The 27,426-nt window shown below is 34.1% G+C and overlaps 3 protein-coding genes across 5 annotated transcripts; 1 reads left to right on the top strand and 2 right to left on the bottom strand.

The window, feature by feature from the left end:
• Nucleotides 1-1,371: 1,371 nt before the first annotated feature.
• LOC142526362 (uncharacterized) lies at nt 1,372-6,378 on the top strand. 2 transcript variants are annotated; one of them, XM_075630700.1, is made up of 7 exons: nt 1,372-2,203; nt 2,613-2,844; nt 2,957-3,024; nt 3,114-4,734; nt 4,823-5,022; nt 5,183-5,369; nt 5,464-6,378. In XM_075630700.1, the coding sequence occupies exons 2-7, from the start codon at nt 2,691-2,693 to the stop codon at nt 6,033-6,035; spliced, it is 2,802 nt and encodes a 933-aa protein (XP_075486815.1). In that variant the 5' UTR covers nt 1,372-2,203; nt 2,613-2,690; the 3' UTR covers nt 6,036-6,378. The 2 variants fall into 2 exon arrangements, with proteins under 2 accessions (XP_075486815.1, XP_075486814.1); XM_075630699.1 differs by having other exon boundaries at nt 3,105-4,734.
• Nucleotides 6,379-12,393: 6,015 nt separating this feature from the next.
• LOC142527670 (pentatricopeptide repeat-containing protein At4g33990-like) lies at nt 12,394-15,143 on the bottom strand. The gene has a single exon (XM_075632552.1). It carries the CDS (start codon nt 14,964-14,966, stop codon nt 13,038-13,040), a length of 1,929 nt encoding a protein of 642 aa, XP_075488667.1. The 5' UTR covers nt 14,967-15,143; the 3' UTR covers nt 12,394-13,037.
• Nucleotides 15,144-17,087: 1,944 nt separating this feature from the next.
• LOC142527375 (uncharacterized) lies at nt 17,088-20,359 on the bottom strand. Of its 2 annotated transcripts, none has more exons than XM_075632154.1 (5): nt 18,986-20,359; nt 18,754-18,812; nt 18,522-18,650; nt 18,002-18,137; nt 17,088-17,535 (listed from the first exon to the last, which is right to left on the bottom strand). In XM_075632154.1, the coding sequence occupies exons 1-5, from the start codon at nt 19,688-19,690 to the stop codon at nt 17,425-17,427; spliced, it is 1,140 nt and encodes a 379-aa protein (XP_075488269.1). In that variant the 5' UTR covers nt 19,691-20,359; the 3' UTR covers nt 17,088-17,424. The 2 variants fall into 2 exon arrangements, with proteins under 2 accessions (XP_075488269.1, XP_075488268.1); XM_075632153.1 differs by having other exon boundaries at nt 17,088-17,530; nt 18,986-20,348.
• Nucleotides 20,360-27,426: the final 7,067 nt, after the last annotated feature.

The following is a 27,426-nucleotide window of genomic DNA, read 5'->3' as shown; positions in this document are numbered from 1 at the left end:
GTGTCGTTTTTGTATTTATGTGCTGCTACAAGAGATTTTTTAGACGGAAAGAGAATTATCATTATAGTGTATGCTTCCAATTTGCATGTTAATGTGAGCAGATATTCTAAAAAGCGATAGACGGTACTAGAGTTTCCACCCATCGCCAGCGTCTAAGCGATTTTTTTTACTTAAATATTTAATTTTTCTTATTCATCTTCATATTTCTTCAACACTTCATTTATATCATATTTAAACACAAAATTAATGACATAGTTATCATCTTTATCCGATAAAAATTGATTGAAAATATCTCGAACAATTTTTAAAAAAATTAGAAATAAAAATAAATACATTTGTTGTATGTTACAATATACGATCGCTTGGACAGATTTCGAGTCGCCTAAGTAGCGATTAAGCATCTTAGATGGTCGATTTTTTTAATAACGTCCAAAAACATCATATTCGTAAAAATGGGAACCGTGGAACATACACAACACAACTTCCAAAATTGGTCTTTAGCAAAGAAGAAGATAAGAAAGCACTCAAACATGTCTCGTGTGTGAGGGATAGAAAAGAGCTACAAAAGAGTGATATATATATATATATATATATATATATATATATATATATATATATATATATATATATATATATTATATCTAACGAGTTTCTGATTCAAGTTTCTAAATTTTTATTTATTTATTTATAATATATATTTTCTAAATATATCATAAGTTTACTCTAGAATTATTTTACAGTTTAGGGATACAATTATGCATTGGAAATACAAATTAAATGAATTTTACATATTTGAAATACTATAAAAAGTACATAGTTTTTTTTTAAAAAAATAATGACTTGGAAGAACTGCAAACAAATATTTGTTTCACATCTTTGCTCAGACAAGGAGCCTGACAGGTGCCTTCGTAGAATCCTCCCACAAATACTTTTGTATGTATATATATATATATATATATATATCATGAAAAAAAGATTAGTGTTGACAAGTGGTATTTTGAGAAAACTTACTATAAAAATAAAATTGTATGATATTTGATAATTTATAATTGAAATTAAACTGAAGAAGGAAATTCATTATAAAAAGAGGTTTTGAAATAACTTTAGGCGATGCCATTTTAGAAAAAAAATCAAAAGAATTCATCTCTAACATGTTATTTTGACTGTCAATAAATAATTTTTTTTAATATTTTTTTCACAAATTAAGAAAATCATCGCAAAAATAAAATTTATAAACAAACATTTTATTTTTACTCATGAAAATTTTACATTTTCAAAGTGTAGTTAATAAGAAAACATAAGTAAAAAAATATTATTAGTTACTAAATATAACAAGATTTCTAAATAAATTGGGACGAGGGAGTAGCACTTTTCAAATGCTTTACCGCAGACGCACACTATTACTCGCACTTTCCCACCATGTTTTATTGTTGTTTCTCTTTCATTTTCTGTATTTCTGAGTTTCTGACTTTAATGGCTGCCCCCACTCCTTTAGTTTTCTTCATTTAATTTAATGGGTTGGTGATCTTCATCTATGGTAGTTTTCTTTTTTGTCGGTTTAGGTTTAGATTTAGATTTAGATACTTTCCCACCCAAACAATAAAGCTTCAGTTTTAATCTTCTCTTCTTTCTTGCTTGCTTTGTGTTGGAATGCTTTAGATTGAGTTTTTCAGCTCCTGTTTTACTTGATATGTTAATTCCCAGAAGGAAAAAATTCAATCTTGACAGAGAAAGCTTCAGTCTTGATCGGAAATTTCCATATTTGATTCGGGTTTCACAGGTTTTGGAAGATTATTCGTAAATGTTCCCTGAATATTTTATATTTTGATTATAATATCTAGTCAAATCAAGGCAAGTTGAGGAACAACCACAGCGCCTTGGAGATGGAGAGTTTTTACCTTTTATCTGAAAGGTAAAAATATAGCAGAATCTTTCTCGAACGCAAGAATGAATGAATCCGAACATTTTGATCATATCTTTTGAGGGCATAAAAGCTTTTTGGAAGCTAATTTTTCGGATTAAGTTTTTTGTTGATTCATTGCCAGTTTCCTAGCGTGTGTGGCGAGAGAAAATAAAGGCAAAAGGTGGTGATTCCTTGCCAGATAAAGAAGGCTACATCTTTAGCCTTTACATTTTCAATAACACTTCTACTTCTTGATTTCTTCAGAAACTTAATGTGGCTGCACGTTGGTTCAAGTTTCAGGTAATGATCCTCATACTCTGTGATTTTTTAATTTGTCATCCAATATAAAAATAAACTCTATCATCTTACTTCCCATTCCTTTCATTATGTGCCTTTTATTATATTAATTATTCGTGATGTGCCAACCACCTCTGTAAGTGTATTATTATTGTTTGTTGATTTGGTTCTTGCAACAAGTAATTTGATGCTATTGTTTCTCTTGTACATGTCTTGCCTGCGCTAGTAGTGCAAGTAAAATGTACAGCGATGAGCTATTCGCAAGGTGGCAAAAAAAAACTTTGAGAAATTGGCAAATGGGTTCTAAGAATAGTAAATTTTTGAAAGGAAGAAATAGTATTTGAAACATCCCTTTGATTTAAAATCAGCATATTATCAGCTTTGACAATAGATCTTTAAAATTTAATTGCAGTTTCCACATATTTTCACTGAACATAGCTTGAGGATAATTAAATGCATGTAAAGCATTGAATCGAGGAGACAACTCTATATGGCGAAGAGATCAAAAAGGCGTCCTTCACGGCACAAAAGGGATGATCAAAGGAGTTGTATGTGGGGTCTGATTAGCATGTTCGACTTCCGACAGGGTCGATCCACCAGAAGACTGCTATCAGATAGAAGGCGAGTGTGTGAGCAGTCTGTCGGTATGTGTTTTGTATAGAAGTTGATGCTACAAGCATTATCTTGTTGCACAATTTGTGAAATGTTCAAAATCCGATCTTTTGATGAAATGTTTGGTATTTTTATCGTTTGTAGGTGCTGAACACTCAAGTACTAAAACAACTTTACAGGGTTCAACTGAAAAATGTGAAGATGCATTGGTGGTGAGTGTAGGAGTTCGTTACATTCTAGTTGATCTGTGATCTGGCTGCTTTATTTTATTTTTATTTTTGAAATCCTCGAGGATATTCAGGAAGATGAAGAAAACACAATGCTTATGTTGGATGATATCAAACCAAGCGTGAAGGAACTCATGGAGGAAGAGATGATCAACGAGCAAGGTTTAAAGAACCAGCTAAATGATTCTGAAATGGGTTTATACCAAGTTGACTTAAAAGATGGACAGCATAAGAAAAAGAATCCTAAAAGAAAGAACAGAATTTGCAACAACTCCAGTGATATGGATATCTCTGAGTTGGGTATCGAAAAATACTTGGTGCCTGGAAATTTTGAAGAAGTTCCTGGACAAAAAACAGTAGATAGTCTTGATCTAGAAGCAATAATGGAAGAGTTGGCCAAGATTAATCAGAGAAGCCCAAAAAACGAGAAGCCTAATCTTGATGGTGATCTTGAAGTACCGCGTGATCAAGCTGTCACAATTGTGGAAGAAGAAATAGTAGCAGCGATGAAGCTGTTCATAGAACAGAGGGAAAGTAGCAATGTCAAGCATTTAGGGGAGGAGGGGAAATCCTGTTGCTCCAGAGAGTTGGCAGATGCTCTGCAAACGTTAAGTACTAATAAGCGCGTATTTTTGAAATTACTGAAGGATCCAAACTCTGTGCTGGTCAAGTGCGTCCAAAATTTGGACAATGCTCGGATAGAGTCTGGATCTTATCTGTCGGAGGAGAAGCCGATAAACCTGAAATCTGATGAACGTATTAGCCGTAAACACCACAACTTTTTCCGTAGAAAGAGCACGTCCCTGGAGAGTGACCTGAGTGGAAGGGACAAAAATAATCAATCTTCAAGTAAAATTGTCATCCTCAAGCCTGGGTCAGAAGTTTTAAGGAGTCCCGAAATGGGTGTTGATGTCAGAGGGGTTTCATTTCAGTCAAATTACTTGGGTAATAAGGGGGGTAACGTGAGAAATTCATCCCAATTCTCGTTCCATGAAATTAAAAGAAAGTTAAGGCATGCAATGGGAAGAGAAAAACAGGGTATATCTCTTGATGGGCTCGCGGTTAAACTTTCTTCTAAGCACCGAAATGTTAATGGTGGAGAGAAAGGTGTCTCCGGGGAAAATTTTGCTTGGAGTTCTCCTAATAGGAACCATTTCTACACTGAAAAATTCACTAAATCGTCCACTAGCTTGAAGAAGGGTGAACAAGATGGTAAGATGAAAGCTAAAGGGTCAGCAATGATGGATGAAACACGTCAATATGAGAGACTAGGAGTATCTAATATTTACATCGAGGCTAAAAAACATCTGTCTGAGATGCTGAACAATGAAGATGAAAATTCTGAGTCAATGACTGAGCAGTTGCACAAATCGTTGGGTAGGATTCTTTCTTTTCCTGATTATAATAGTTCCCCTTGCTGCAGCCCCGGGAAACACGAAGATGGCATCATCATAACTGCTCACATGAGATTATCTCCACATGGTATGGTTACGAATAATGGGCATTTGCGAGAAGACAATAACAATTATCCGAGTTCAAGTATGCCAAACTGGGATAATCAACACAGCATCTTTGTTAGCAGTTCCAATGACAAAGTAAAGTCACTTGGTCTGAATGTTGATGTTGGAGTCAGTGATGACCAAGAATGTTCTTTTGAAAATGAATCTGTAATTGGAGGAACTATTATCAATGAGGGTAAATTATGGCCTTGCTCGAAAAATGAAGTTGTTATAATAATCATATTATATTATTTGAATGTAAGAATTTTTTTTCAATGCAACAGTTTCAAATTCATCTTCGAGAGTTGTTCCGGTTGATGAAATGGCTGAATCAATGCTTTATGAGGACAACGTTTTTACTCTTACTTCTGAAGCAATCAGTAACTCGATCAGTGGAGATATCCGAAATGTAGATTTTAAAGAGGGAGATAATAAGGAAAGCTCTACCAAACATTTGGAAGACTCTTCTTGCAGATTCAAATCGGTAAATTCCCATTCTTTGGTTATTTTATAATTGAAGGGATTATTAAGACAATCTGCATGAACACAAAGCTTTACATGGACATGAACCCACATTTTCAACGGTTTGACTAGTGTTTCTCTCGTAGGATTTTCTTGGTTCTTTATCTTTCTTTTGTTTTCAGGATTTTGTTGTAGAGGATCAAATATTGTCTTCTCCAACTGTATCTCCCACACAATCTCCAGTAAGCCGGGAAGTTGAAATTTCAGATTGTGTACATGACAAAATGGAGCGTCCTAGTCCTATATCTGTTCTTGAACCACTGTTTCCAGATGATGATATCAGTCTCGCGAGCACCAACTCACAACTAGGTAAAAGATTATGGATGATAAAGTATAATAGCTTCCTTTAGATTTCTTTGCATGCTATTTTTCAATCTCAAATTGAAATGTTTGTGAAATTCAGTTGAAAAAGACATCCCACCGCTACGAATCCATTTTGAAGAACAATCTTCTGCTTCTGACCAAGAAATTTGTGTTAGAATCTCTCTCGAGGACGAGGAATCTGCGTTTGAATATGTGGAAGCCGTATTACTGGGCTCAGGTTTAAACTGGGATGAATTTCTTTCAAGATGGATTTCTTCATATGAAATTCTTGACTCCTCATTGTTTAATGAAGTCGAGTTATTTTCTAGTCGACCACATCACGATCAGAAACTACTATTTGATTGTGCTAATGAAGCTTTAAAGGAGATATGTGATCGTTATTTTGGATGCTTCTCTGGGCTATCAAACCACAAACAAAATATCCGACCGGTAGCGAAGGGGATGGATCTTATTCACGAGGTATGGAGAGTAGTCGAGTGGCACTTCTGTGAGCATCAGTCTCCCCGGTGTCTCGAGCAGCTTGTCGAAAGAGACATGGCAAGGTGTGGAAAATGGATGAATCTCCAATCAGATCTTGAAGTTATCTGTTTCGAAATATGGGAAACCATTTTCGAAGATTTGGTGGATGACGTCGTTCCGAGCTCTGCATAAATGATGCCTCAGAACAGCCTTGTGAGTTGTGAAGCGTAACCAACTTATCTCTTTCTAATTGCGAGTCGCCTTTTCTATCTACCGAAACACATCAGTGGACATAGGATTTTCCAGTACATTCGACACTTATGTGGCTGTCTGTTTCATGTAAAGACTAATCAAGTTCATTGCTTCAGACTCAGGCAGCTGCAAGGTAATATTATTACATTACATGTACAGCAATTTTAACCCGAAGGCTTGAGCAGGACCCGGTTGAGCTCGGTTATATGAATCTCCTCTGTATTGTGTTTAAATTGAAATTCGAGTTTGAGTGAATTTAATGAGATAAAAATTATTATTTTCAGGCTTTCTTTGCGTTTGCTGTATATTTGTATAAAGCATGTTTGAGGATTTGTTTTGTTTAGTTTTTTTATTTTATTATTTTTTCAATGACGGTAGAACCCGCTTTAAGGTCCACAATACGATGACGTAATCTAAATGCATGCAAATCTAGGGAAAATAGGAAATGATTAATTAAATAGTTTTAATTACATGAATTAATTATGGTGTGCATGTTTACATGTTTAAAATATGGTTTTCTATTAAAAAGCTTAAAACTGTGTTTTTAAAGATTATTTGAAACGCGATCGAGGTATGGAGACCAGACACGTATGAGGAAAAATATTTTAATTAAATAATTATTTTTAATTGTTTAATGTGTGGTATATTTTAAATGGAATTTTTGAAAATGAGATGTTTTGAGGTATTTTTATACGTCGAGTTGTATTTTAAAACGGTAATCGATTTTCGATAAAAATAGGGACTTTTTGAGAATTTGGCTAATATTTTCACAAATTTTCCTAAACAAAATATTTTAGATATTATCTAATGGATTTAATGAGCCTAATATACTAGGCTAATGAGCTTAAGCTTGCACCATATGTTTTAATTAAAATATAAGCAAAAAACCCTCACCCAAAAACTTCATAACCCATGCACTTCACCTAGAAATACTAGGACACTTTCTTCATCAACACAACCACACACACACGTATTTTCGAAGGAAAAGTCACGAGAATTCAAAGGAATTCAGCGAGATCCCTCTCCACCGAGTTCTTTGCATCGCAGGTTGATTTTCGAGTGTAATAAACGTAAAGCACGCCTTAATCTTCCTTCGAACATCTTTCACACTATATTATGTGTATTTAATTATGTTTGCGTTACAAATATGATGTACTGCTTGTATTTTCGTTTTTATGGCTAAGTATGCATAAAACTAGAGTTTTCATTTTTTAAAACTCTTGCTAATGATGCACAAAAGGGCTGCCATGGTAGGGATACTTGAATGGATATTTTTCCATGTGTTTAAGGGTCCCTAGATGCATATATAATGGTTGCACGTAAGGGCTGATGGCTTGAACGAAAATTTGGTTATTTGTGAGTTAGGGTTCGGCTAGGGTTTCCTTAGAGGGGCACGACCTTAGCTGTTGTTAGGGTGTGACCAGCAGGCCTAAGGGGGCGGTATGATGGTCCTAGGGTGGTTGCACGATGGCTGGTTCGAAGACAAGGGGGATCGGGGACGTAAGGCTTGGGAGCATGGCTAGGGGCGATCGGCTTTGAGGGCTGCGGCTTCTAGGCATGGTTAGGTCTGTCCAATAGCTTGCTATAGGTTCAATCATGGTCCTAGGAAGGTGGTCTAGGGGCTGGTCTTGTTGGTTAAGAGCTGAGGCTGAAGGTTGCATGGGTAGGAATTATGAAACTAGGGTTTTCGAAAAATAGGGACAACAATTTCAGTAGCTATCCATGCATGTTCAATGGTCTTAATTAGCTTGATTTGAGTTGTATATGCTTTAGTTAATTGTTATTAAGTTATGGTTCAAGTTTGGTTAAGTTTCGAGTCAATACGAGTCAAAATCGGGATGTATGTCTAGGATTAAATACGAATTGGGAAACTTGTCGAGAAGCTTAAGTTTAAGTCTAAGAAATATTTATAGGTGTATTCTAAGGTGTCGGGTTAAGTTTGGATGGATTTGGGTCATTGTTTTAAGGTCTAAGGATAAATTGAGAAAATTAGGGTTTCAGAGGCAAAACGATAATTTTACACATGAAAAATGTTAGACGTTCTGGCAGTGCCCTGAATGTTGTAATAAATGTTAGAATGTTTATTTCAAATGATTATGGAATTTTATAATGAAACGTTAATGTTAAAAAACATGTCGCATGCTTGGTTTAAAAGAAAAACGATTTATATGTTCATGAATTTTAATAAGTGATAGAAATATGAAAAGTTGAATGAGTTGAATTGATTGTGACTAATACGATACGATAATATGTAAGGCCAATACTCAGTTGACGGGTGAGAGTGTCGCTGATGTCCCCGCTGCCCGGTACCGTGTACGTAGATGGATCCATCGACCTACAGCTAATACGAAAGTCACAATTGAGGATCTGAATTCAATAAAAAAAAGGACACATATATGTATATGATGAAAAGAAATATGATATGATGAAATGAAAAATGTTTATGTTTATGTTTATGAAAAACTATTTTATTAAAAATATTTTTTACTATTGCTTGTGAATATATATGTATTACTTGCTATCATGGTTAAGGTTTGCTGAGTCAATAGAGTCACTAGATGTGATCGATGCAGGTGAGCATGATGTTGATATTGATGGACTTGATGGTTGAACTAGGACTGAAGGTGCACACAACACGAGGACCGTCGCTAGTTCTCCGCAAATAAAAATTATGTTTAAGATTTAAGCTATTTTAAAGATTTTATGACATATGACGCTTTGGAAAAGCTTTTGAGAAGATGTTAGAGTTAAGTTTATTTTTGAAATAATGTTGGCTTAGGGTTAATTGACGTTTACGATTTTATGTTTTAAATGCGTTCTTTTGAAATTTCAAATAATAGTTAGTTGATTTATTTTAAATGGTACGAAAGTACTTTAAAATATAATTATATATACTTTCGGCCGAATGCTTAAGTGGAAAAAAAAAATTTAATACATTTTAAAGAAAAACGAGTAGTAGACGTTTCACCCGCGATCATTACTTTAGGTGTGCATTTGGTAAATATCCGGATAAAAAAAAATAACATATAATCACATTAGATAGATAAACTATAATGTACAAGTTTTGTGTAGCATGCTTCTTCAAGAAGATGAGCAGAAGGAATCTGTTAGATAATCTCCAATCACATGCAAAAATTATAAACAATCTCAACAACCAGATTTCTCCCAACACCTGTTGTAACAACTAGTTTCGAATCATCAACTTCATTATATTATTCCCATGTAATTAGGAACTGAAAGTGTATAAATGTAGTGATCTGTAAACCAAAATTATTAATTCAAATAGCCATTCAGTTTATTATTCTTTATATGGTATCTGAGTCAATCTCCCAATCAAAATATTTTTTTTCTTAAATGTCCCTTCTACCCAATGATGCTTCCTCATCTTTTTTTGCAAATGTTTCCCCAACCAATACTCAAAACGTTATCACCAACGCAGCAGCCCAACTCCCTCTCAAACTCACTAAATTCAACTACTTTTCGTGGAAAGCTCAATTTAATGTTCTTTTTTTTTTTGGTCTAGATCTTCTTGACTATTTTGATGGATCTCTTTCGTGTCCTCTTTCAACGTTTCCGAATCCCGACCACTTCTTTTAGCGCTGTCATGATCAACTTATTCTTCATGTAATTCAGGCCTCTCTCAGTGAATCAGTTATTCCATTTGTGTCTTCTGCCACGTCGAGTCATGAAGCCTAAACTCGACTTTCTCGTTTGTATGCCAAACGATCGACCACCCATATGATTCATCTAAAGGATAAACTTTGTTAGAAAGTCAGATGTAGGCTTGAGCTTTATTGACTCTTATACTATAAGAGATATTTATTTTAATAAAATTTTACATTTTATTCATTTTTACATTTACTTTATCAGTATAGTCATATAAGTTGTATAGATAAAAACCTTGAATGTATCATAGTACAATGAGATCGTACATATGATTGCGATCATGACATCCATTTCATATTTACAATATATTATAAACATGTACCTAGTCAATTCAGCCGCCTAAAAAAGGATAATGATCGCTCGAGCTCGATACAATAATGTGTGATGTTGTGTATCACATTTCATCGGTAAAGATACAGAGATGTTCGATCATACAGATGAGTGTTCATATGATGGGTTCACTGAAAAATTCCTCTTAAGATTTTCCAAGTGATTATCATTTATCGAATGGATAAATACGCGGTTATGATTGTACATCATTAGCCTTACGACCCAGGAAAACACTGAAGCTCTACGTATTAGTGCTACACTATGAATTGTTTACCGGCTCTGTGAGAGTCATCAAGTGGCGAGATTTTGTGTAGTGGCGACACACGTATGTGCCAATATATTGTACTCGAGAATTCACCGCTCACCTAGGGACGTTGAAAACTTATGTGATCTGATGAGTTAATAATACAAGAAATCTCTGGCTAGAGTATGAAATGTGCTTTAGGGTAAGTGGTTACCTAGTTGTACATGTGATGTCACTATGACCACTCAAAGATACTATACATCGTTATCGAATTTATATGCAATCTTCGATATACCAATGGTTGCAGATTCGATCGAGATATATGAGATGAAAGAACTGAGATATACGCTAACCATAATATACTGATTCTTGTAGGCACTATCAGTGTTATCTAGATAATCATAAGCCGATGCTAATAGTTACTCTTATCATGATTCGATGTGTGGAATCAGAAATGATTTATGATGTTCTTATAATCAATGGGTTGATTCATATAATGTCGCTAATTAGGATAAACATGTATACGAGAAACATATTATCTCGAATCACATATGATTAGCTGTATTCTTGAATCATTGAGGGTCACACAAATATTGGTTTTTGCTCATTGATATAGTCAAATTCAAGGAGTTGAATTTGATTATTGGAGCTTGATGAAGATCAAATGTTTGACTTGTAAAAGTTTTTATAAGCAGATTACATATTTGAAAGTTTAGAGAGTTAACACGACTGTTAAATTAGTGAGGAGAGTGAAACAACATTAATTTTGTGAATGTTATCCAAAATTGACGTGTGTCAATGTATTGTGAGGAGTTTTAAAGCTGTGATGACATAGATGAAAACAAACAATTTCACAAGTGGGTGAGTCATTACAAGCTTGCTCAATTTGGCTTGGTTTCTATTTCACCTTCACTTTCCACATATTTAATATGTCACTCTTGCATGTGCAATAAAAGTCAGCAACTACCATTAGATGAGTCAACTTTATAAAGTCGTGGTCCTCTTGATTTATGCACACTCCAATTGAGATCCATCGGTCAGGAGCTAAGCACAAATTACGGTATCTCAAAGGCACAATTCATCATGGACTCTTCCTCAAACGTCAACAAAAACTTGAAATCACCACGTTTACTGACGCCGATTGGGCTGGAATTGTACCTCCACCTCAGCATACATTGTCTATCTTTGAGGAAATGCTATTTCTTGGTGCTCCAAAAAGCAGCAAATAGTAGACCGATCCTCAACCTTTGCAGAATATATAGTACTTTGGATCAAGAATTTACTACAAGAGCTGCACATTGTATGTTCCTTCCCTCCACATTGATGCCAACGTATCTCTCGATCAACCTTGTCTTCCACTCTCGCATGAAACATATTGCCATCAACTACTATTTTGTTTGCGACCATGTCGCACGAGGTTCGTTTGTTGTCAACTACATCTCCTCTAAAGATCAACTTTTCGATGCTCTAACCAAGCCACTGTCAGCTATCCCGTTCAAGAATCTACGGTCCAACATCGGTATCTCCAATGGGAGCACCGTCTTGCAGGGGTGTCAGAGAATCTCCATCTCACAAGCAAATATTGTCACATTCAAATAGACATTCACTTTATTATTCTTTATGAAATCGAAGTCTAGATTATGAGTCAAATGTTTACCTACTCCACTAACTCAGACACTTCCTTGGTGACATATTTGAAGTTTTGTTGGTTTAATTTGTGGTTGATGTGTAGTTGTAAATTATTAGTTGCACCATCTATTCCATATTCTATAAAATTAACCAATCAATCAAATTTTTTTATTGATATGTTATAATTATGTTTATGATAGAATGATATTACTGTTGAATGATTAACGGATCACTTGAATGAAAATCATTTTGACTTTGCATTTGATTACATTAAATTGATAACAATATCATATATTTGGTCAATTTAATGACTTGTGTTCAATAATTTACTTGAGGCTTGTTTTCTCAATACATCATTATTATAAAAAAATATATAAGATTGTTCATCACCATCTTATTAGGATTGAGCTATGGATGTACTCAGAAATATATATAGACACAAACCACGCAAGCCGATAAAATCGAGTTGAATGACCACGAATCGATTCAATTTTTTTTAATAATCTTTCATTTTCACTTGTGCAACAATCTCCGAATTAATTACTTGGATTACAACGGGGAATCATACGGGATTTCAACATCAAGGAACTTGAACTACGAATTGAGTGAGCATCAACTGTGGCCGACCCAACTGAGGAGGGTGGTTGCCTCGCCTCCCCTCGAGCCATAAAAATGGAATTTTTTGTATGATTTTTCGGTAAATTCCTGTCTTCTCCCTCTCTTTGCATCTCGGCTCCATCCTCAAGAATCCCTGCTTTCGGCCAGGGTCTTTTCTTGTCAGCCTTTTGTATGTTTTAGCTTCTCTGCAGCACATCAATGAAGCAGTTTCTTAAAGAACTTCTCAAGTACTATCTGGGACTGTTCCTGATCTTCCGAGAAATTCTCGAGAAAACATCTTCGGGCCTCGTTCCCCAGTATGTGTTGTTTCGAGTGCTTCCCTTCTTTTGTGTTTATTGTTGTGATCCTTGGGTCACTTTTTTATTCACAAAAGAATAGGTTTCTGTTCCGATCAAAAGTCAATTATGTCTCTCCTTAAATCAAACTTGAAGCTTACCGGATTATACTCGATAAATCTAGCTCAAAACAGTGGTATAGCCCATAGTTTTCTTCAAAGATTTGTTGTCTATCATGTTTCTCAACTTCTCAACTCCTTCCCATCTACCATGCTCTGCATACAAGTTGGAAAGAACAACCAAGTAGCTGGTATTTTCGGGGTCCAAACTGTTTAGTTTCTTGACCACAAGTTCTAAAATATCAGTATTTCCACGAGTATTTTGAACCCCAGCAAGAAGAGCTCCCCATATCCGCTTATCTGGTTGAATAGGCATTTTATACACAAACTCGAGAGCCTCTTCAACGTTTCCTTGTCGGCTAAGCATGTCCACCATGCAAGCATAGTGAGCAAGATTTGGTCTAATACCATATGTCTCTTCCATCGTGTAAAACCAGTTCCAACCCTCGTACTCAAGACCACTGTGGCTACAAGAAGAGAGAACCGAAATAAAAATTATATCATTAGGTTCTATACCTAAAGACAGCATGTTCGAAAAACACTCAAGAACCTCTTCCCCGCAGCCATTGATCGCATAACCATTAATCATTGAACTCCAACACATGAAATCATTGGTGAAATTTTCACTGAAAATGGACTCACCTTGCCTAACTTTTCCAAATCTGCAGTACATGTCAATTAAAGATGACATTATAAACGTGTTGTTTGAATATCCGTCTTTTATGATTTGTGCTTGTATGCTTTCTCCAATCTCTATAGCATTATTTGAAATGCAAGCTTGTAACAAACTAACATAAGAGAACTCATTAGGTTTCTGGTTTGCTAATTGCATCTGTCTTAAAAGAACAAAAGCATCATTAGGTCGACTACTCTGAGCGTAAACTGAGATCATCGCACTCCAGGCAATAAGATCTTTCCTATCAAGCTGGTCGAATAAGCTTCTAGCAGACTCAATATAGCCAAATTTTGCATACACTTGAAGAAGCTCAGTAACTACAAAAACAAATTCAGTAAATCCTGTTTTCAGAACAAGGCTATGAAATCCATTCCTGATAAAATTCTCAACCAGTTCAGAATAAGCTCCGATTACTTCTAGGATGATAAATTCATCTACTTTCTCAAAACTAGAACATCGGAATTTAAGAAAGAGCTCTAATGCCTGTCGTGGAGATTCATTTTCAACACAACCGTGTATCACAATCCTCCAAGAAACAATATCCTTATTCTGCATGTCATTGAAAACAAGAAGTGCTGTCTTCAAATCCCCACATCTAGCATACATACCCAGGAGCGAATTTTGAAAAACTGTGTGAGTATAAAATACCTTTTTGATACAATGATCATGAATTTCTCTCCCGATATTCAATGCACCAAGACCAGCACACACAGGCAATATACTTGCAACTGTCACATGATTTGGCTGCACGCCGAAAAATACCATTTCCTTTAATAACTTAAAGGCCTCAAGATACTCACCATTGCTCACACATGCTGAAACCATTGCACTCCACAACACTACGTCTCTATTAGCTGTCTGATTAAATAATTTCCAGGCATTTCCCATATCAAAAGAAGAGTAGACACCAACAAGCGCTGTTACAACCGATACTTCTGAATCAATACACCCCACTTTTATTGCATACCCATGAATCCCAAACACCATATCTTTTGATCCAATCAAACCAACAGCCTTGATCACACTCAAAACCGTCACAAAATTCGAGCTTCGTCTGTTTACGAGAATTGACTTGAAGACGCGTATGGCCTCTCGGGGCTGGTTTTCCCTAACCAAACTCGATATTTTTGACGCCCATGATTTTGGGACGTCGTTCTCGTTAAAATACTCAAAAGGATCGATCAAATTTGGGCTTTTTAGAGGAAAATTACTGCGGCTTCCGCGGTTTGCTGTGACCTGATAAGATGCAGGGCCTCTCACGGTGATTGCCTCGAACAGTTGGTGTGCGACTCTACAGCGCAACGCATGGGACATATGAACGTAGAAATAGCTAAATTTCACGAGATTGATTTTCTTACACCGATTCAACTTCTTTCTATGAGCTGCGGAGGCACCATCGGTTGCCTATGGAAATGGATCGTAGCGCCCGTTTGGATTTAATGTGGCGGGTGAGCCCAGAGCGGTTTAAAGTTTGAACCGGAAATTTATATCATTGACAATCTCAAGGAGGTGTATTCAACGAAGAATTTATTGATTTTTAATGACTTATGTAGATTTTAAAAGTCTAGAGATATTCAATTAAGAATTTTGCATAATCTATAGAAGTCTAGTGGTATTCAAAATAATTTCATAGAGTTTTAAACAGTTAAGTGGTATTCAACATTGAATTTTAAAAACTTTATAAAAATCTAGAAGTATTCAAATTTTCAACTGACTTTTAATAACTTTATGAAATTCATTAACATATAATCATTAAAGCCTAAGATACAACTATAAATTGTCAAAATTGTATTAGGTTCAACTCAAAGATTTGGATGGATTTTTAAAACTTCTAACTCATACAAAAGTTATTTATTTTTCTCTCTGTTGCTTCACAACACCTGTCTTCTTATCTTTTCTCCTCTCATCTATCTCTATCACTTTCTCAAACTTTCAAAATATGTCTCTAAATATATTTTCATATTTTCTTTCAAATTTTTCATTTTTTGACTGGTTGTTCATTTAATAATTTTCTATTGTACTATCATAGCAAATTTTGAATTTTAGAATTGATTTTGTGATTTTTAATTTATGATTGATTTATACAAATTAATGTAATATTCAATAATAATGAAATATAATCCAAAAAAATGCCGCTTAATTCTTAATAATTGAATATCCTCGCAAAAACCATGATTTTTAAAATTCTTTTTAGCATTTTCAATTAATATGGAACTATGATATTTTTATACAAAATTGTATCCACATAATGATAAATAATATTCTTTTCATATGTATATTATCAATTCAAAAACAAGGTTAATCAATTGATGTATTTTTAAAAATTTAAAAATATGCATACAAATTAACATATATACACATGTAAGGATTAAATGATTTAACTTTTAAATAAATAAATTTAATTATTAATATAGATATTGAAAAACTATTTCAAACTGAATATGTTATATATGTCAATTAATTATTGGTTCAAAGAAATTAATAAAAAATAATATGTTATAATTAAGTACAAAATTTATAAAATTCTATAAAAAAAATTAACAAAAGTCTATAAAAATCTTGCAAAAAAGTCTACATGAATCAACATAAATATGTAAGATTCTGTAAAAGTCAATAAAAATCTATTATTTGAAAAAGTCATTAAAAGTCATCAAAACTCTGAATTGAATAAACATCACTTATCTTTTTTTTGGTACCACGAAATTTAACATTTCTCCTCATTAAAAGAATTTTTCGTAATAAAATTATTTTATCTTTGTTTTGCATCATATCGAAATTGACTTAAATTTATAATAATTATTGAAGTTAAAAAATAGATATGTTATCTTTATTATTAAATTTATTATTTCAACTTTCATCGTACTTAAATTATATATATAAAAAAAGTGAGTAATTTTATCATATATGTGTGTAAATGAACTCAACTGATCCGAATATGATGAAAACTTTAATGCTTGAATTAGATATATTCAATCTCGAGTTCGATTCGAAGTTCAAAAGTTTTAATATTTTTTGCTTGAATTCGGTTCAAATTCAAGTTTTGCTCAAAATATTCGAACATATCCGCGAGCTACTAAAAAATAAATGTTCAAAATATATTTATTTAATATATAATTTTATCACATCGATAAAAAAAATTAAAATTGGTGAGAAGCTCGCGTACTATCGAACAAAATAATTTAGACTTGAGTCGGTTAGGAAAAAAATTGGAACATGTTAAAATTCAAAAGACCTCTAGTTATTAGATATATTTATTTATGAATTTCTAAATATATTAATTTTCATTTCATTTTATTAAATGATAAGAAGATAAAAATTAATCTAACACTTACCAATCTATTGACCATTTATAAACTCATAAACAATTAAATTTGGCTCAAATAAATCGTAAACTATCTTAAGCTAAAGTCTATCATCAAAATTATTCCCAGCTACTTCACTACAGAATATATAACTCGATTTTATTCACTTGTATACAACAAAGATTCAAGATTCGTGGAGAGGGCAAATTTCAGCATTTACAATAAAAGAATGAATATAATCACCTAAACAACTAATGATTTTTACACGCACCATGATTAATGAGAACCATACATTTTCTACAAATGATCTGCAGCCAAAACAGGTGTTGTTTCATATATCTCGTCTCGACTTTTTAAAGACAAATAAGAAAAATCTGCATTGCTACTTGAATTTTCACCTAGCTCGGGTTCCTGAAAAGTTCCATAAGACGCTGAGTAGGCTTGAGGAACTTCCAGTGAGATTGCCCTCTCTATTGCTGCTCGGTGCTCCTCCTGGTGTTCTTTGGCAAGCGATGCCTGCCGTTCCATCTTCTGAGCTGCAGGAATACCCATAATTGGCTCGACTTCTTGCATAGACTGTACTAAGAAAAGAGAACATTTTAGTGTTTTCGCAAAAAATGAGAACCCACAATTGATCTCAAGATGACAGTCATTTTTCTCGTGCTAGAACCTATCATATTTTTGAAAGCAAGAGAAAACACCGTTATGCCTAAGGAGTGAAACCATCTCAGGTGGTTTAAATAATCACAAGTGTCTCCTTCTAAGCTGCTATTCTATCCAACCGACTCCACTATCAACTATACCATATACATCCTAAGTTTTCGAAAATAGTTGACTTAAAGTTGGTATAAGAGGCCACTGCATAGTCTAATAAAGTCATTCTTACCTCTTTCACTGCCTGATATGGATCAGGATCTTACAATAACAATGAGATACAAATGATACAGCGAAAATTCTCAAAGTTTATAGTAAATAATTTGAAGAACATTATCATGACTATGGTACGCTACACTATACGAGTGCACTAATTATAAATTGAGAACTTACACCAAGCGCTCTTTGAGATTCTTGGAGTATCCAAATAATGGCGTGATCTGAAGTTAAGTTGCATGAGAGGACCATGTGCTCAAATCTACCATCCACAGGTACTGCTGTCCTTACATGAGGTGAAATTTCATCACAACTGCACATAAAACAAAGAAATAAAATACGATCTCAACTCAGAATAATGCAGAATCACTCAAATAAATTGAATAAACAATGTTCATACAGCTGTATGTCCAATCATATAATAAGCTATCTAGGATATCACCAAATTTGCTTCATTCGAGAGGAATCTCGTCTTCGTGTTCTGTGGCAATGCATGCCTTGATGATTCCTTAACATCTTTCCATTTTCATATCTTAAAGACGAGAAATTTTCACTCCCCATATAGCATATAGAGCAGATCCAAGAATTATGATTTTTAGGACCCTCTATCAGTTCCTTGTGATATCTATTCCGAAATCTCCAAATCTCGAGACTTCATCAAAGTAGTATATCATGTTATAAGACTTGAAATGCATACCTGAAGGGCTTCCGCACGATTATGTGATAGAGGCGACCAGGTGCATACAAGCGTCTTGGATCCTTGAGCATTTTTTCTTCTAGTGTGCAAGTATCTTTCAAGCACATTACGCACAGCAGACAAGGGAAACTATCAAAGGGAATCCGTATTAGTGCAACATTCTTTTACTTCTGATGGTGGTTATTTCATAATAAAGTAAAACAGAAAGGCGGCAAGACCTGCAATCTTTTACCAGAAAAGGGATTTGAAGAGATTTTCCAGTGCAACTGTGGTACGGGGTAAGAAATCATCCTGGTAAACAAAGATACTGACATAAATAAAAAAAATGTATCTAGCCAGCCAAAAAACATGAGCTGAACTCGAAGAAAGTCATGGACAAAATAAGTTGCACCAGAATATTATGTTATTGGGGACAAAACAATACATAGAGTAAAGACGACCAAAAATAAACACAAAAATATCACCTGAAGCACAACCGAATTAATTACATCTGCATATCTCACGGCCAAGTTCAAAGATATACACCGAGCAGGAGCAACTGCGAAGCTCCTAATTCTTTTCCTCTCAATGTACCCCAGTTTTTCTCTATTCTTCACTACCAACATAGTTAGCAATGTTACGACTCCTGCACCAAGCGAATGTCCAGCAAACGTCAAAGTATAATCAGGATTCTCCTCAACAAGATTTCTTAAAATATCACACTCTTCTTCAAGAACGTATTGAGCTGCCTTCAAAAGCCCGTTATGAACATAACCGCCATCAAATGTCGTCTGTCCCAATTTGTTATCAAGTAAGAGCAGAAAATCACATTCTTTAGCCAAATTAAGCCCTCTAATCGCTACTACTATATCAGAGTTCTCGTGATCAAGGTAAATCATGTACGGCGAAACTCTCCCAAGTGTATCCTCATAATCTTTTTTTGATACCACCCAAACTGGATTGATTCCATACCCTTCGGGAGGAGCCCAAAGGGGGTTTTTAATATCTTCTTCATAGATGGATAGGATATATCGACAGAGTCGAGGTACGGGCTCGAATTCAGTGGCTGTTGCAAGACCCCAGTTTTGGCTTTCATGGCCTGCGGTGTATTGGAATTTCTTCCACACCCAACGAAGGCAAGCTAAACACGATACACATTCAACAAGTGGGAGACAGCAGGCAACAGACATTTATTTCTAAAAGCTAAATGATACGCAGAGGTAAAGACAATTTTCACAGCAAAAGTATGAGATGTCCTGATGAAGCCAACGGATTTCTACAATCTTGGCGAAATTCAAAAGTGCAGTGATTTATTATTCTATGTTTTCGAATTTTTTGAAATACTGGATGGATGAGAGATGCACAAGGGGTAGTTAAATCATGGTAACATAATCTACAAGACTGGAAAATAAAGGGTCAATGAATCAAAAGAAATGAACTTTTCCACAACCAAATATCTGAAAAGTATGCGTCAAAAGCATGAAATGATCAAAATGCAAAATCACCAACCAAGAACTGAGCCAGAAGAATTGGACCAAGGAATTTTCCCAGAAGCCTGGATGGGGTAGTCATAAATCAACTACCCCACTTCAAAATAGCTCAAGAAAATCAAGATTAAACAATAAATAGGACTTTCAGGTATAACGAACTTATCTAATAAGCAAGGAACAAATTAATCTGTGGAAAAGGCGAAAGGAATCGAAGTTTCCCAATGTAAACTGGACGTTGTCCATATCGCCATCATGAAGGCTGCTAAGAAATAAAAATAGACACAAATTGTTTTGGGGAAAAATTTGCAAGTGTATCAATTTATGTAATCATAAGTTTTAATCTTCTAAAAAAATAATTTTAAAATTGAAGAAATAATTTCATATAGGATAGCATAATATTCAAAATTATCTGAAATAAATATTGTTCATAAGTTTACAGTTATAATCATAAGTTTACAATTTCATTCTTCACGATACAACTCGATATGGTCTACAAAACTGATTACTCATTGTTAGGTTAATTCAAAATGATCTGAAATAAATATTGTCCTTTCCTTTCCATGTGCAATTCTGTGGGCTAAAATTTTTATTGACTTTCAGCTTTTCAAATAATGAGCCTAATTTTATTTTTGATGCAAACAAATACCTCGTAAATACAATTGGTTCATTGGATCAAAATAATTGTATATCTTTATCTGTGAGATGGATAAATCCTACAGATATTCACAATAAAAAATAATACTCTTAGCATAAAAAATAATATTTTTCTATGAATGACCCAAAAATACGAACGGTGCAATCGTCACACACAAATTTTTCCCTGCAACCATAAGCCCCGGAATAGAATTTATTGAACTGGAAGTTTGTTTTGGGAAGAAGAATCCAAGAACTCGACTCCCAATTCTAATCAAATTTCAGATCTGGTAATCGCCCGTCTTCCGCCAACACTAAAAATTCTTCTGTGAAAAATTCTAATATAAGCTCTAACCAAACTTCCACACATCATCATTAATCCACAAAAAACAAGATGACAGAGTTTAACACGATGAATTGAATCAGCCACTCAGACTTCTTCGTCTCGGTGTGCACGAATAGAGGATTCTCAATGAATCTTTACACACACAAACCCACTCTAATGGCACTCAAAATACAGAAAACAGCCGAAAGAGTATCATACTAGAGAAGTAGAGATTGAATATTTGAATTAAGCAATCACCTTTACTATTTCGCTTTGGCAGTTACATATATTAGTCATAGTACATTAACAAACTATGAATGTTTAAGTATGAATTAGTGTAATATTTGATCAATTTAATATGAAAAATGTAAATTCATTATATTACGATGATGATAATAATGATGATGATTTAATATTCTATTTTTAGGTTCAGTCGATGCTATCTAAGAGGGCATGCCTCCTTCCAGTTATTTTTTGCAACGTGTCAATTAATTTTTTTTTTATTTAACAAAAAAACTCAACCATAGTTCACTTTTTCAAAATTTTGCTTCTCTCTCTCAGCCCCAGCCGTGGTTTTTTCATTTCTGAAACAAGCTCCTCTCATTGAATCAAGCAAGCTCTCTCTCCACAAAAAAAAACCTCTCTCTTCCTATTCCTCTTTTTCAACACGGAAACAAGCTCCTCTCATTGAATCAGGCAAGATGAGGCTTTTCCTTGCCACTGTACAATTTTTTTTATATATAATGGAGATATTTGTGTTTCTTTCAAGAAATTTGGGGTTTGTTTCTTGTTATTTCTGTGAAATTGAAGATAATGGCTCGAAAATTTTCATTTCTCCGAAATTGTATGTTAAAGATATAAGGTAAACCGAGAAACTCACTGAAAATGTGGAAACCAACTCTCAAGTCTAGACTCTTTGTGTGTGTGTATGCGGTATGAGAGTGTGTATCCGTGTGTGTGTCGGTGCGGTATGAGAGTGTGTATCTGTAACAAGGCTCCCAAGTCTAGACTTTTGTGTGTGTGTGTATGTGCGGTATGAGAGTGTATATCTGTAAAACAATTAAATAATTTGATTGTAACATGTGTGTATTCTTATATACATGTTTCTGCAAAAAGATTTTGTGTATCGATTGGAGGTGCTCGTTTTACTTAAATTGATGCTTGATTGGAGGTGATTGTTTTACTTAAATTTGATTGCTCATACTTCATTAAGTCTCACTGTTTCAATTTGCAGGTTATTATCAATCCATTTATTTGCTTAATTATTGACATTTTTTCTTTTTAATTTTATCTACTGTATTATTTTTCGCTGCAACCATCAGGTCCTTGATGCAATGCAGGATTCAACATTCTGCCCAATACTTATTGTGAAGATTTATTTATAAGATGTTCATTATATAAGATCTGAAATGTATGTAGTGACTCTCTATTTTTTTGTTGCAGTAAAAAAAAACCCGTTGGCATACCATTATTTTCGTTTATGGTGAGCGCCTTCGTTGTTTTAATTTTTTTTTTCTGTTAATTATATTAATTATTTAGTGTAAACTTTTTAATGTTCTTTATTTTTTCTTGTGATATAGGGGAAAACATATTTAGTTTTCATTGGACGTAAACCTCGTGTATATGAGACTTAGGAAGAGGCACAAAAACAAGTTAATAAATTTAACGGTGCGTCTCACAGGTCATCTCTCTAGGGATGATGCATTAAAAGCTTTTGATTCGTATATGGACAATCAAGTTGCAGCTTCTTCCTCTACTCCTAGTGTTGAAGGAACGTCATACGAACCTTCTAGTGCAAGTGCAAATACAAGTGCAAGTGTCATTCAAGCTGAAAAGATAATTAAATTGGAAGTTGCACTTGCAAATTTAGTAGAGATGATGGAGGAGATAAAAAAACAAATTTAATCTCTGAAAATTAATAGTGATGATTAGATATTTTTTTGTCAATGCATTCTCCCATTTACATTAACCTTACAACTACTGGGATGGTTGTATTTTTCTTCTGTGTACTGTATGGGGAAATCCCCATGTTATTTTCTCACTAAAATGTTTGTTCTCTTGCATCTGATATTGATTTATGTGATGAAATTACCACATGTTTGATTCTAAAATTTAGCTCCAATCAAAAGTCCAATAAGTTGGAGATGGGGTCAATGGATGAAGGTCTTATCTTTCATTTTGTTTACTACATTGCTAAAATTTTGTAGAGTTGTGAATTGGATTTGAACTTTTTTTTTATTAGCTGGAAATAGTTGGAAGAGTTGTGAATTGGATTTGACGTTGGGATTGCAAAATATGCCTTACCCAGATCATAGCCGCCGTCTCGTTCTTGCTTAACATTTTCGAAGGCTACAAACATTTTTTTTTGGTACCATATTCTCTTAATCTATCTAACTTCACACCACCAAGATGGAAAAACAATGAAAAGGTGTTTCAATACTTGTACCATAAATGAAAATCAAAAAAATATGGTCTAACAAGCAATCTTTATCACAAGCATAAACAAACTTTGTAGAATACAAAACACACCAAAAGTCTGTATAAATACTAAGAAACATTGTCTTGGTGTGCAATTACACTACTCAAACTTTGTGCAACACAAATGGTCTTCTTTCAATTACCACGTCCCTGAACAATATTAAAACATTAATGAGAAACAATTTAAAAAAAAGTTTAAAAAAAATTTAGACAAAATTTCTTACTTGTGATGAATGAGGACCCCCAAACTTATAAGGAAATAAATTCATTTGATCATCTAAATAGATGTTTGCATTACCCTCCTGTATCTTAAACAGAAAAAAAAACACATAAACATATTTTTCTTCAATAGTGCATATTTTTATTTCGGGAAATTGGCCTTCAGTCCCCAGCCGTCGATTTTTTTTGTGTCCAGTCCCTGGGTACTTTTTTAGTACCACATTTCCACATGAAGTGTACCACATTTCCACATGAAGTGTACCACATTTTGTATGACATAGTACCACAATTTTGTGGGTATGGAGTGAACCCAAAGAAATGTTTTGATTGGGGATTTTTCACCAACTTCCCCTTTTTATTTCAAAAAACAAATTACCATTATATTTGATGACTGAATAAAATGTTGAGTGTGTCCGAATGTGGAAGGAAATTGCGATATTATGAAATTTGAGTGTTGTTGTGATGAAATTACATTGCTCATTTCTCGTGTGTTGGTGGTTTTTTGTGAACTTTGTCCCCCTTTTTTTGCTCCTTTAGCACCTAACAAGTCAAACAAAGTAACAACAATTAATTCAAGTCAAACACAGTATGCAAAGTTACAACAATTAATTAAATTGAACTATATACTCGGCCATATGAAAATTTAATTCAATAGAACTACTCACTTAATTGAAAATATGAAAACTTACTTGAAACTTCTGTTTTCTCTTTTCTTTTTCCTTTTCTTTTTTTGCTCTTAGTATCCCAGTGTCGTGTAATATTAACATTAGTAACTCCTTTGGGCTTTGCAGTAAGTGGGTTACCTATGCAAACTCCATAACTTCGAATGTCATCACATTGTGTCTCATCATCTACACTTAGCTTTGATACAAGGTTAGAGATTTCATCTTTTGCAGTGTCAACCAATCTATATAAGATTTTTCTTGCCTCCTCATGAGATTTGCTCAGTTGAGTTAGATCATAGGTTGATCTCATTATTTCGTTGACAAACACCATTTCAGATACATGACTAGCACCACCCCTTCCACTTTCGTCAAAGTCAAATGTAACTCTATTTCTTACATTCTTCATCCACCTCTTCAAAATATAACATTCAGGTATAACAGTGATATCCTTACAATTAAACATCATCAAAGCATGCTTACACAAAATCTCCATTGTCTCAAACTTATGACAACTGCAATTTATTTCATGACTCTGCTTATTGAACACCACATATTGAACCCTTGAATTTTCATCATGAGAATTTACTTTGATTTGAATCCAATTCCAATCATTACCAAAACAAGATGGTGGTTCAACCGATTTGCAATTCAATGAATTAACCAATTCAACTTTGAATAGATGATATATAGACATCGTATAAACATTAGAAGCAGTAATCAACAATGGATGGTTTTTCAAAATATGTGCAGGATTACCATGGCGACAACGAGTATCTTCAGTCTTCTCCCTTTCCCGTCAGTTATTTTGAATCTTTGTATAATTCAGCACAAAGTCATACAAAGAACTCATTTTGTTACCTGCCTTTTTTAAAACCATATTCGTGACTTCATTTCTTGAAGTAGCCAAAAGTCCCGCACTAAACCTTCCATTCATAAAAGCATTAAACCATTTCTTCTTAAGCTTGTACATATCATTCAACCATTTATGACCATCCAAATCATATATTTCAATCATATATTTCCATGTGCTCTCAATTTCATCTTCAGAATCACAATGATTCATGCATTTATACCACAATCCTTTAAAATCACAATCACCATTCAAACTCCCAAAATGTGAAGGAGCATTTTGATTTATATGTCATTGACATAAACGATTATGTGAAAGTAGAAAAATTGTTTCTATGGCATTCACCATGGCTTGACATTGGTCTGAAAAGATAGTTTGTGGTTGTCGTCCATTTATAGAATCAAGAAATGTTGCAAACAACCATTCAAAAGAACTTTAAGTTTCATATGACATAAAGGCCAAGCCAAACAATACATTCTGCATATGGTGATTTATACCAACAAATGGAGCACATATTAAATTATACTTATTTGTTCTATATGTTGTATCAATCGACAGGACATCACCAAAATATTCATAATCAACCTCGCATCTATAGTCCCTAAAGAAAAAGTTCATCACCCTATCATCATCATCCAATTGAACATTCCAATAAAAATAATTCTCCTTATTAGCCTTATTTATAAAATATTGAATAAGTGCAGTGGCATCTCCATTCTCAACTTTGGTATGTTTTTTCAACCGACTCATATGGTCATATGCGTCCTTTCTAATAAAACCTAAATTTTGTGGCCCACATGCTTCATTTTTCATAAAAGAAACAACATTAAAGACGAATATTCCAGCATTTACCATAGCTTCTATAGTAGACTTTTTTGCATGTGATATATTGCGTGCCGATCTTAGCAAGTGAGTTTGATCAGGTGCAAACATCTCATGGTTATGCTCTTCAAAAAATCTACTCACCCGCCATTCACACCATTTTTCCCTTGTAATCTTCAATTTGGCTTTACATTATGTTCTAATGAACGGCTTTTGATAAACTGGAATCCTTTTACTAGAACATTTCTCATCTTTTAAACCTTCACATGAAATTCTTTTGATTGAAGTTCATTGGTATGAGAAAAATATCGTTGATCACCCTTCCTCACACTAAATCCCTTAGCATGCGCATATTGACAATACAATAAACAAGCATCTTCAATGTTGTTCACAACCTGCCCCACTTCCAATTTACTCTCCGAAACATAGACAAAAGAGTTTTCATTTGGTACCTCAACATTTCCAGCTTCTTGATTGTTGTCTCCTTCCACTTCTTCAAGTGACAGTTGATTGTTATTTTCCATTTTCAAGCAGGAAACCAACTGGATCAATAAAAAAAACAAGATGAATTTAAGTATTTACTATAACACAAGGCAAATCAACTTGATCTACTAGAATGAAATAAAAGAGTCTAGACTCTCATACACTCTCATACCGCACATACACACACACAAAGAGTCTAGACTTAAGAGCCTTGTTACAGATATACACTCTCATACCGCACATACACACACACAGATACATACTCTCATACCGCATACACACACACAAAGAGCCTAGACTTGAGAGTTGGTTTCCACATTTTCAGTGAGTTTCTCGGTTTACCTTATATCTTTAACATACAATTTCAGAGAAATGAAAATTTTGCTAGCCATTATCTTCAATTTCACAAAATAACAAGAAACAAATCCCAAATTTCTTGAAACAAACACAAATATCTCAATTATATAAAAACAAAAGTACAGTGGCAAGGAAAAGCCTCATCTTGCCTGATTCAATGAGAGGAGCTTGTTTCCGTGCTGAAAAAGAGGAACGGGAAGAGAGAGGTTTTTTTGTGGAGAGAGAGCTTTCTTGATTCAATGAGAGAAGCTTGTTTCAAAAATGAAAAAACCACGGCTCAGGCTGAGAGAGGGAAGAAAAATTTTGAAAAAGTGAACCATGGTTGAGTGTTTTTGTTAAATAAAAAAAATTAATTGACACGTGGCAAAAAATAACTGGCTGATAATCAAATTTTTAGATTGTGTTAGCCTAAGGCTATGACATGGTGTTTATCATGTTTAGTGTATTGATGTCGACACCAACTTAAATACATATTAAAAGCAAAAATTTGTGTGAGACGGTCTCATATGTCGTATTTTATGAGACATATATCTTATTTGGGTCATGCATGAAAAAGTATTATTTTTTATGCTAAGAGTATTATTTTTTATTGTGAATATCGGTA

The sequence above is a fragment of the Primulina tabacum genome, chromosome 15, assembly GCF_025594145.1.
Source record: "Primulina tabacum isolate GXHZ01 chromosome 15, ASM2559414v2, whole genome shotgun sequence".
Taxonomy (NCBI): Eukaryota; Viridiplantae; Streptophyta; class Magnoliopsida; order Lamiales; family Gesneriaceae; genus Primulina; species Primulina tabacum.
This window is presented reverse-complemented; position numbering and strand designations above follow the sequence as displayed.

What these genes read in the sequence shown, in the direction of transcription:
- LOC142527375 (XM_075632153.1), bottom strand. Translation starts at nt 19,690, where the DNA reads ATGTCTGTTGCCTGCTGTCTCCCACTTGTTGAATGTGTATCGTGTTTA. An exon ending in TTAATTCGGTTGTGCTTCAG is followed by an intron (nt 18,813 to 18,985) that starts GTGATATTTTTG and finishes TTTGTTTACCAG; the next exon opens with GATGATTTCTTACCCCGTAC. An exon ending in ATCGTGCGGAAGCCCTTCAG is followed by an intron (nt 18,138 to 18,521) that starts GTATGCATTTCA and finishes TTTTATGTGCAG; the next exon opens with TTGTGATGAAATTTCACCTC.
- LOC142526362 (XM_075630699.1), top strand. Translation starts at nt 2,691, where the DNA reads ATGGCGAAGAGATCAAAAAGGCGTCCTTCACGGCACAAAAGGGATGAT. An exon ending in AGTGTGTGAGCAGTCTGTCG is followed by an intron (nt 2,845 to 2,956) that starts GTATGTGTTTTG and finishes TATCGTTTGTAG; the next exon opens with GTGCTGAACACTCAAGTACT. An exon ending in AATGTGAAGATGCATTGGTG is followed by an intron (nt 3,025 to 3,104) that starts GTGAGTGTAGGA and finishes GAAATCCTCGAG; the next exon opens with GATATTCAGGAAGATGAAGA.
- LOC142527670 (XM_075632552.1), bottom strand. Translation starts at nt 14,966, where the DNA reads ATGTCCCATGCGTTGCGCTGTAGAGTCGCACACCAACTGTTCGAGGCA.